Source organism: Bison bison, unplaced genomic scaffold, assembly GCF_000754665.1.
Source record: "Bison bison bison isolate TAMUID 2011002044 unplaced genomic scaffold, Bison_UMD1.0 scf7180017864144, whole genome shotgun sequence".
NCBI lineage: Eukaryota > Metazoa > Chordata > Mammalia > Artiodactyla > Bovidae > Bison > Bison bison.
The window spans coordinates 1,905,600-1,916,587 of record NW_011494716.1 but is presented as its reverse complement, the minus strand read 5'-3'; the positions used below and the strand labels follow the sequence as shown (position 1 = coordinate 1,916,587).

The 10,988-nt window shown below is 46.9% G+C and overlaps 1 protein-coding gene across 1 annotated transcript in view; it reads right to left on the bottom strand.

Annotated features, from left to right (window-relative positions):
- The window catches only part of LOC104988919 (chromosome unknown open reading frame, human C16orf96), a 34,723-nt gene that overhangs the window by 19,304 nt on the left and 4,431 nt on the right, over positions 1 to 10,988 (bottom strand). Inside the window, exons 2-5 of the mRNA XM_010840409.1 lie at positions 6,021 to 6,125; positions 4,821 to 4,901; positions 4,534 to 4,620; positions 3,128 to 4,412 (exon numbers count right to left, since the gene is read on the bottom strand). Coding sequence (XP_010838711.1) covers positions 3,128 to 4,412; positions 4,534 to 4,620; positions 4,821 to 4,901; positions 6,021 to 6,125 — 1,558 coding nt within the window. The remainder of the gene's footprint in view (positions 1 to 3,127; positions 4,413 to 4,533; positions 4,621 to 4,820; positions 4,902 to 6,020; positions 6,126 to 10,988) is intronic.

Here is a 10,988-nt window from a genome sequence, read left to right as displayed (position 1 = left end):
CCACTGGATCATAGAAAAAGCAAGAGAGTTCCAGGAAAACATCTACTTCTGCTTTATTGACTATGCCAAAGCCTTTGACTGTGTGGATCACAACAAACTGGAAAATTCTTAAAAAGATGGGAATACCAGACCACCTGACCTGCCTCCTGAGAAATCTGTATGCAGGTCAAGGAGCAACAGTTAGAACTAGACATGGAACAACAAACTGGTTCCAAATTAGGAAAGAAGTATGTCAAGGCTGTATATTGTCACCCTGCTTATTTACCTTATATGCAGAGTACATCATGAGAAATGCTGGGCTGGATGAAGCACAAGCTGGAATCAAGATTGCTGGGAGAAATATCAATAACCTCAGATATGCAGACGACACCACACTTATGGCAGAGGGTGAAGAGGAACTAAAGAGCCTCTTGATGAAAGTGAAAGAGGAGAGGGAAAAAGTTGGCTTGAAACTCAACATTCAGAAAACGAAAATCATGGCATCTGGTCCCATCACTTCATGGGAAATAGATGGGGAAACAGTGGAAATAGTGACAAACTTTATTTTTCTGGGCTCCGAAATCACTGCAGATGGTGATTGCAGCCATGAAATTAAAAGACGCTTGCTCTTTGGAAGGAAAGTTATGACCAACCTAGACAGCATATTAAAAAGCAGAGACATTACTTTGCCAACAAAGGTCCGTCTAGTCAAAGCTTTGGTTTTTCCAGTGGTCATGTATGGATGTGAGAGTTGGACTATAAAGAAAGCTGAGCACCGAAGAATTGATGCTTTTGAACTATGGTAGTGGAGAAGACTCTTGAGAGTCCCTTGGACTGCAAGGAGATCCAACCAGTCCATCCTAAAGGAAATCAGTCCTGAATATTCATTGGAAGGATTGATGCTGAAACTGAAGCTCCAATACTTTGGCCACCTGATGCGAAGAACTGACTCATTTGAAAAGACCCTGATGCTGGGAAAGATTGAAGGCAGGAGGAGAAGGGGACGACAGAGGATGAGATGGTTGGATGGCATCACCGACTCAATGGACATGAGTTTGAGTAAGCTCCAGGAGTTTATGATGGACAGGGAAGCTTAGCGTGCTGCAGTCCATTGGGTTGCAAAGAGTCAGACATGACTGAGCAACTGAACTGAACTAAACTGAATCCAAAATAGTATCATTTTGGGAATTCCCTGGCAGTCCAGTGGTTAGGATTCCATGCATTCATTGCTGAGGGCATGGGTTCAATCCCTGGATGGGGAATGAAGGTCCCAGGAGCTGCAGGGCCAAAAAAAAAAAAAGCATCATTTTAACATGTGATCAACAAAATGATTAACAATATTTCACATTTTTGTTTTTGTAGTAAGCCCTCAATATCCAATGTGCACTTTTAGATTAGATTTTTTTTTTTAATGTGGACCATTTTTAAAGTCTTCATTGACTTTCATACAATGTTGCTTCTGTATTATGTTTTTGTTTTTTTGGCCACGAGGTATGTGGGGTCTTAGCTTCCTGACCAGGGATCAAATCCATGCCCCCTGCATTGGAAGGCCAAGTCTTAACCCCTGGACCACAGGGAAGTCCCTGGTGTGCACTTTATATTTGGATCACATGAGAACTTGAACTTGCCCCATTTCAGATATTTGACAGTTTTGTGGTATCCTACTAGATAGCTCAGGCCTAGGGAAATCTCTCTGGAATTTACTGCCCTTCCAGAAATGGTCCTGAGTAAAACTACGGCATGTTTACTTCTGGGAGTTCATGAAATGTATTATCACACAACAAGATGCAAAGACAGGTTTAACAAGAAAGGAGTGGGGTAACAAAAAGTACCCTATATCCCGTTTCAGAGGAGAGGCCAGGGCACAGCTAGGAGGGTATGAGAAGCTGCAGCCAGGACACGTTTACAAGCTATCTTTAGTTTTCTTAACAAAAGTGGCAGCTGGTCAGAGGTAGAGTTTGGGCTACTACAACTTTATGTTTTATATTTAAATTCATGACCGTCATAACCTGAGCTGTGCCCCAGGATTCAGAAATTGACGTGGATCTTTTTGGCTGCTCGAAGTTCTACTTTTTCAGGATCCGTGGGACGGCACCTGCCCACAAAGGGTGGTGCCACATATGGATTCGACTTGGGCTAATTCAACTATTACACTTGGCAGAGAGCACAAAAGCAAGATAAGGATTCAAACAGGCGAGGACAGTAGAGTTCAAAGTGGGTTCCCTGGGTCACCAGCGTTATAAGCAGCATCCCCTGGAATGGGTTAAAAAAGAAAGTCCAGGGTCCTACCCAGATCAACAAGCCAGATGTGGGGCTAACCCCAGCAGTCTGTGACTTACCAAGACCCCCTGGGATGCTGAGGCAAGCTTAAGGTTCAGAACTTCTAGGGTAGGCCACTCCCCACCCTCCATTTCCCACAGTGAACATATGCTCATGGTGTGCATGAACTGGGAGCATAAATCTATCAGTCCTGTGTGCTCAGTCGTGTCCAACTCTGCAGCCCCATGGACTGTAGCCCACCAGGCTCTTCTGTCCATGGGGATTCTCCAGGTAAGGATACTGGAGTGGGTTGTCATTTCCTATTCCAAACGATCTTCCTGACCCAGGGATGGAACCTGTGACTCTTGCGCCTCCTGTACTGGCAAGCGGGGTCTTTACCACCAGCACCACCTAGGAAGCCCCCTGTTGGTCCTACTGCCCCCTAGAACATGACTGGCCTTTAAGGAAATATATGTTTGCCCAGCTATTGTTCCTAATCCCAAACTGACCACATCATCCGGGGTCTGTTCAGTGCGTCTAGAAACTCTGGGTGATCTGAACTTATCAAAACACTGTAAGGCAGTACTGTTTTATGGACGATTGAAAGGGAATTTCCAAGAGTAATTCTGGCTAGTGCTTTTCCTCCTTAGGCACCAACTTTAGACTGTAACTACCCCTCTCCCTTAAGATAAGACCTCACTGTACATTCATTGTAAGAGAATAGACTAGTAAGAGATTAATTCTTAAGCCAAAGGAATGTTGGCTAATGGTGGTATTAGCCAAATGGTAACATTTTGTTGGGGTAGCTCAATGGAGAGGAGGTGCCTCTCAAAGGCCACAAGGAGGGCCTGAGCCCTCGTTACCCTTCCAGGAGTCAGGCCGGGCCTACCTAGATAAGTCATACGCTGCTGCAGGTTAGATGACAGCTGGGCAAACTCTTCTTTCAGGGTGTCGTGTCTGACAGGCATCTGGGCTATGTGGCTCATGGAATACCTGACGGCCTTCTTCTTGTCTTCGGGGGTCGTGGCATGTTTAGCGGCTAGCATGGCCTGGGACAGGGCCGTGTCGGGAGAGACAAAGACAGAAGAGTATGCAGGAGAGAGCAAGTCCTCATCCTCCACCTCTAGCAAGTCCTCCACCTCGGCCCCAGAGAAGGCCCCGCGCGAGGGCCCCGCTCCCAGAAATTCTGCAAGGACCCCTAAGGGCCCGGCTGTGGCTGCGGCTGTTGCTACAGTGGCCAATTTGGTGGCAGGGGCATCCCTGATCAGCTTGGCAGTGGCCTTGGCCACCCGGGCTGCTGATGTGGCCACATCAGAGGTGTAGGAGGCAGCGGCCGCGGCCATGAGGGCAGCGCTGGGTTTCATCTGCTGAACGGCAGACCGGAATCCCTTAGGGAGGCCTCCTGGCGGGATCTCAGCCCTCGGGGCTCTGTCCCGAGGGCCTTCCCTTTCCACGGAGGAGTATTCTTCCTCCTTTTCTGAGAGAGCAGAGAGCTTGGACATGTCTCCCGGGTAGTACATGGACTGCTGCAAACAAGGCCAAGCTGAGCCCAGCTCCATGGCTGGGGGTGGGGCCCTGAAGTCCCGGAACCTGGCAGGCGGGAAGCCCATTGGGCGTAGGCCAGGCTGGAAGCCCCAGAAAGGCCCAGGGCTGGTCCCGGGAAAGCCTCTGGGAGGAGGCCAGCCTTGTGGTGGTACAGTCCAGGATCCTGATGGTGTGGGTTGAAGGCCCAGGGCAGGTTCCAATTCAGGGGCAGGCCCGGGTCCGAACGCAGGCCCAGGCCCAGGAGCAGGCCTGGGTCCGAACACAGGCCCAGGTCCAGATAAAGGCCCAGGTCCAGGCGCAGGCCCAGGTCCAGGTGAAGGCCCAGGTCCAGGTGCAGGCCTGGGTCCCAACACAGGCCCAGGCCCAGGCGCAGGCTCTGGCACCTGGGGCTGGTCTGGCCCCTCGGCCCCAAGGAGCAAAGCTGTTTGGGCAGGCTCCTCCTCCAGCAGCTGCCCTGGCGCCTGGTACTGCCAGACGGTCTCTAGGAACCTGGGGTGCTGGATGGCTTCTGAGAAGTGGCTGGGACGGCCTCCTCCGCGGTCCTCGGCTGTCTGGGCAACGGCGGTCTCCGAGGCGAGCTCCGCGATCTGCCACAGTTCGGAGTCTCCCAGCAGTTGTGGAGCAGCTCCCTGTGGGATGTGGGGCTGGGCTGGTGGGGCTGCTCTGGACCAGCTCATGGTCACCCTGCCCCCTACCCTGTCACTCGTCCCTCCCTGACCCCGGTCCCCCTCTGCCACATCCTTCACTTACTGGGATGAACATGGCCTCATGGAGACTGCTCCAGAGCACCAGGTCCTCGGGTTTGGGGATGGCAGTCACCTTGCTCTGGAGAGAAGTCTGCAGGTGGGATGGGGAAGGAGGTGGGGAACAAGGATTGTGAACCCAGAGGGTACGGTGCTCTCAGTGGCTTCCTCCTCCACACTTGCAAATAGAGGGGCCTTTCCAGACTGTTCTCCTCTTCCCCCCTCCCTGCCGCCATGCACCCCTGGGCCTGGAGGGCGTGGATCTGGGGTGGGAGTATGGGGCTGGACCCTCACCACTTCCCGCTGCAGTGCACTCATCTTCCGGTTCTGCCCTCTCAAATCTTCTGAGAAGGCGTCTATTCTTTGTGGACTGATCTGTCAAATGAGCCAAGCCTGTGAGCCAGAGTGTGCAGGGTCTGGTCCCAGCCCAGGTTCTTCCCCAGTGCAAATGCAAGGCCTTAGACTGAGAAACCGAGAGGGAAGAACAGTTTCCAAAACAAGTGTTTCTCACGGAGTGGGAAAGGGTTCCTTGGGCAAATGGGAAATGCTAGGCTTAAAAATCATGTAAGGGGTTTCTGTACTGTAGGACATTGTAGAGCCTTCAGTGGACCAAAGTACATTAAGAATCTCCAAGAAGCAGGCTGAGAAGGCATTGTTGCCAAACAGATTTGACCAAGGATCCTATTTAGCATTTCATAATACAGTTTCCTGACAGTCCCCTTGCTGCTACAGAGGGGAGCTACCCAGCCCAAGAATGAAGTTCTCAGAGTTGCCATGATGACCAAATGTGTACACTGACCTGTACATTAGGGATGATAAGGTAAATAATGTTACTGGGGGCAAGTTGTAAAACCTCAGCCACAAAACTAGCTGGAGGGTGTGGAGGCCTGGCTTTCAAGCCCAGATCTGACTCACCGGCTGTGACCTTACATTTCAGGGATTCCATATCCTTTCACATCATGGTAATGTCTGGGTTGATATCCTTATGGCTACAGGAGCTAGAACATATGCCCATGCAAGGTTAACTCTACTTTTCAGTGTGAACAAAGTTTCCCAGACAAAGAATAAGTATTCTCTTTCTGCTAAGTTGATGGACTTTAAGTCTGGAGCTTCTAGGACTTGAGAATGAAGCCAACCTGGAGGAAAGTACCACTGAAGGAGAAACCTTGATGTGGTATGAGCACCTTGATCTGGCTGTACCTGACAGCATTCCTGACATTTTTAGTAAACGAGACAATAAATTATTTTGCCTAAGGCAGAATGAATTAGGTTTCTGTTACTCACAAATGTCTTTTCACAGTAGGATGAGGGTCATGGTGGAAACTGCAGAGTTCAGTGGGATGGGCCAAGTGGCTGGGCGATGTCAGTCCCCTTCTCTTGCCCCCATATCTGTGTTCTTTGACTAAGAATAGGCTTCTTGGATCTATCTGGTCACCCCAGCCACCAGAGGTTCAAGCAGCAGGACTACTATCAGGGATGCTGGGGAGGATCTACCTTCTCAAACACGTCTTTCAGCATGGCCACCTCCTTCCCGAGGGTTTCAACGGAGACCTTGAGTGCATAAATGTCTGTGAGCAGATCCTGCAGGGTTCTTATGGACTGAAGAGGGAAGAGGAAAGGAAAATGTGAAGTAGAGTGTAGTTAGCGGAAAAGACAGGTAAAGTGTGGAAGCTCTCTGGTGATGGTCATGGTTCTAGAAGTCTTCTTGACTCTTCCAAGGCCGAGGCTGGAACATATTCACAGGTCATAAAATGACAGTGATGTCAGTCGTGCTCTGAGCTCTCAGGGGGCCTAAGTGGGAAGGGGGCAACCCTGGGTGTGAATGTGTTCAGTAAGCAGGAGTCATTCATCATGAAACACCTCATGCCCTTTAGTGAGAACCACTGGAGGGTCAACAAGGCAGTTACTGGATTTACATTTTTGCTATGGTCTCTTTTGTTTCTTTTGCATTTATTTCTGCTCTAATGTTTAAGATTTCTTTCCTTCTACTAACAATGGTTTGTCAATTTTATTTATCCTTTCAATGGATTTACATTTTTAAAGGGTCCTTATGGCTGCATGTGTAGATTCACCCTGGGAGGTAAGGGGAAAAGCCAGAGGAGGAGGGAGGAGACTTCAAAGCAAGTGCTAATGGGTGCATTATAGCTCAGCTCCACCGATGACCCGGGCTGTTACTGCATTTTCCTAGATTTTGAAGTCCTCGATCATTAAATGGGTATAAAAAAATGTGATAATGTATATAGAGGGTATAGTGCATAGTTAGGCATTCATATTAACACAAATAAAAAATGGTGAAATGGCAGAAGTCCTTCTTATCTGTGGCGGCAGTGGTGGCGGTTTAGTTGCTAAGTCATGTCTGATTCTTGTGACCCCATGGACTACAACCTGCCAGGCTCCTCTGTCCACGGGTAATTACATTAAATGTAAATGGTTGAAACTGAATTACATTAAATATAAATGTAAACATTAAAAGGCACAGATTGGCAGAATACATAAGAAAATATGATCCAACTCATATTATCTATAAGAGACACGTTTTATTATCTATTTATTAATTTTAGGCTGTGCTGTGCAGCATGTGGGATCTTAGTTCTCCAACTAGGGATCTTTTAGTTATGCCGTGCCGGATCCTTAGTTGTGCCATGTGGGATCTAGTTCCCTGACCAGAGATTGAACCTGGGCCCTCTGCATTGGGAGTGCAGAGAGTCTCAGCCACTGGACATCAGCCAAGTCCTAAGATATAATAATTATAAACATACATACACCTAGTAGGGAAGCCCTAAAAACATATGCGGCAAAATCTGAGAGAATGGAAAGGAGAAATAGTTGAAGACTTCAATATCCCATTTTCAATAATGGATAAAACAGCTAGACAGAAGATCATCAAGGAAACAGGAGATTTGAACATCACTATAGACCAACTGGATGTAGCAGACATCTGCAGGACACTCCACTCAACAGCGGCACGATGCACACAGGACATCCTACAGGATAGCCTATACTAAGGCTGTAAAACAAAACTCAGTACATTTAAAAAGATTGAAGTCATACAAAATGTATGATTTTTGTATAACAAAAATATATAACAATGGAATTAAATTAGAAATCAGTAGCATTTGATTTGGAATTTGAAAGTTCACAAATATATGGAAATTAAACAGCCCTGTCCTAACTAAACAAGGGGTCAAAGAAGAAATTGCAAAGGAAATTAGAAACACTTTGAGATGAATTAAAATGAAAATGCTAGGACTTCCCTAGAGACCCAGTTGCTGAGACTCCCTGCCCCCAAGGCAGGAGGCCTGGGTTTGGTCCCTGGTCTTGGCACTAGAGCCCATATGCTGCAGCTGAGTCTGCACGCCACAGCCGAAGATCCTGTGTGCAGCACAGCCAAACAAATAGATGAATAAGCTTTTAAAAAATAAATAAGATGAAAACACAAACACACCAAAACCTATGGGATGTAGCTAACACAGTGCTTAAAGAGAAATTTTAGCTGGAAGTGACTATATTAACAAAGAAGAAGGATCTCAAATCAACAGTCTGGCCGTCAACCTTAAGACACTGGGGAAAGTAGATCAAAATAAACTTCAAAGGGATAGGAAAAATGAAATGATAAAGACTGGAGTGGAAACCAATGAAAGAGAAAATGAAGAATAACACGGGGAATCAATGAAACTAAAAGCTGGTTCTTTGAAAAGATCAACAATAAACCTTTTGCTAGACTGACCAAGAGAAAAAGAGAAGATTCAAATTACTAGAATGAGAAATGAAATAGGGAATACCGCTACTGACCCTACAGAAATAAAAAGAATTATGAAGGAATACTATGAACAGTTGTATGCCAACAAATTAGATAAGTTGGATAAGATGGACAAATTCCTAGAAAGACATAAACTTCCAAAGCTGACTCAAGAAAAAAATAGATAATCTGAATAGACCTGAAACAAGTAAAATGATTGAATTATCAAAACAAAAACAGCACATGAAAAAAGGCCAAGCCGGGTGGCTGCACCAGTGACTTTTATCAAACCTTTAAAGGAGAATTAACACCAACTCTTAACACATTACTGACTAGAGACGTATTAACGCTACCGGTGTTCGTTTCTACAAAAATCCCCAGATCAATAATGTGTTAACAAACTTCTCCAGGGACTTCCCTGGTGGTCCGGTGGTTAAGAATCCCCCTGCCAATGGAGGGCACACAGGTTTGATCCCTGGTCCAGGAAGACCTGACATGCCACACAGCAACAAAGCCCACGCGCCACAAGTACAAGGACCACTCGCCTGGAGCCCGTGCTCAGCAACGAGAGAAGCCACCGCAACGAGCAGCCCACACACCACAGCGAAGAGTAGACCCCACTCACTGCAACTGGAGAAAGTCTGTACACAGCAATGAGGATGTAGTGCAGCTAAGAATGAATAAATAAATAATAGATCTGGTAAGAAAAAAAAACAACCCCAAACTTTTCCAAAAAACAGAAGAATTCCTAACTCATTCTATAATGAGGCCAGTGTTGCACTGATAAAAATCAAAGACACCACAGGAAAACTACAATATGGATGCAAAACTCCTCAACAAAATGCTAGCAGCCTGAATCCATAAACATAGAAGACAAATAATCCAATTAAAAATGAGCAAAGATCTGAACAGACATTTCTCCAAAGATGATATACAAATGACCAATAAGCACACGAAAAGGTGCTCAACATCGTTAGTGACAGTCGCTCAGTCCTGTCTGACTCTTTGCAACCCCATGGACTGCAGCCCATACAATTGATAAATACAATTATTTAGCAAAAAAAAAAAAAAAAAATTACTGATACATGCTACAGATAAACCTAAAGATATTATGGTAAGTGAGGAATGGGGCTCAAGGAGGCACAGGAATGGAGAATGACAGCTAATGGTTTAAGGGGGTTCTTTCCGGGTTGTTGATAATGTCCTAAAACTGACTGTGAAAGTTGCACACGTGTGAGTATACTAAAATCACTGCATTCTACGTGTGTGTGTGCTAAGTCATTTCAGTCATGCTGACTCTTTGTGACCCCATGGACTGTAGCCCACCGGGCTCCCCTGTCCACGGGGTTCTCCAGACAAGAATAACTGGAGTGGGTTGCCATGCCCTCCTCCAGGGGATCGTCCCAATCCAGGGACTGGACCCATGTCTCTTATGTCTCCTGCATTGGCAGGCAAGTTCTTTACAACAAGAACCACGTGGGAAGCCCTGCATTGTATACTTCATTTTAAATCGAGGTACAGGGACTTCCGTGGCAGTCCTGTGCTTAAGACCTCACCTTCCAATGCAGTGGGTGCAGGTTTGATCCCTGTCCTGGGAGCTAAGATCCCGCCTGCCTTGCAGCCAAAAAAAACCAAAACATAAAACTGAAGCAATTTGGTAACAACTTCAGTAAGCACTTTAAAAATGGTCCACATTAAAAAAAAAAAAAAAATTTAAATAAATTGAGTATAATTGGTATATAACATTGCTATACACTTTAAATGGATGAACTCTCTGTTATGTGGAATTTATCTCAATAAAGCTTTAAAAAACAGCATTTTTGTTTTACCTGGGGGAAACTGTCAACACTGTCTATTGGATAGTATTCATGAGTTATTGTTAATTTTGCTGGGAGTGATAATGGTATGAAGAGACCAGCTTTCCAAGGCCTTATCTGCTGGAGGTGAAAAAATGCTTTTCAGAGGAATCTACAAGGACCAGGTCCCCCATCCATGCAGGACTTCTCCCCGTCCCCTTGTCTCTCCAGGTGTAACCAGGAGGACTGAGTAACCTGAGCAGGTATCAACCTCCCTCCCATGGGGAAGTGCAGGGCAAACCCAGGAAAAATGGCCTGGCTGCCCTGAGGGCAACGGCTGCACCAGAGAGGAGGAAGACTCATCTCAAGAGGCGCTGGTCTCAAAGGCTCAGAGGTAAAGAATTACCTCAGGAGACACGGGTTCGATCCTTGCACTGGGAAGATCCCCTAGAGGAGGGCACGGCAACCCACTCCAGTATCCTTGCCTAGAGACTCCCAGGGACAAAGGAGCCTGGCGGGCTAAAGTTCTTAGTGTCACAAAGAGTTGGAAATGACTGAAGCAACTTAGCATGCACAGTGGGACCTACGAGTGTATTTATGGAAATAGGGTGAGCCCGAACAATCTTAATATTAAATAACAAACAATGGTCCTTCATTTTCCCCCGTGAGGCTGGTGGCGGCCGGCCAGCAGGGGTTATCATCACAGATGAGATAACCGAGGCCTCAAGGAGACAGGCAGGGTCTTCTGAACAACTTTCTAGAGCTCCTGGTCAGGGCTGCCTGGGAACCTGTGATTCTGGAAGACTCCCTGGCACCCAAAGTCTGGGTCGGCACCCCCATGGAAGTTATGGAGACGATGTACAGTGAGCCAGGAGCCCATGCTTTCTAACTCAGCACTTCTCAATGGGGCAGTCTGGCCCCCGTGGG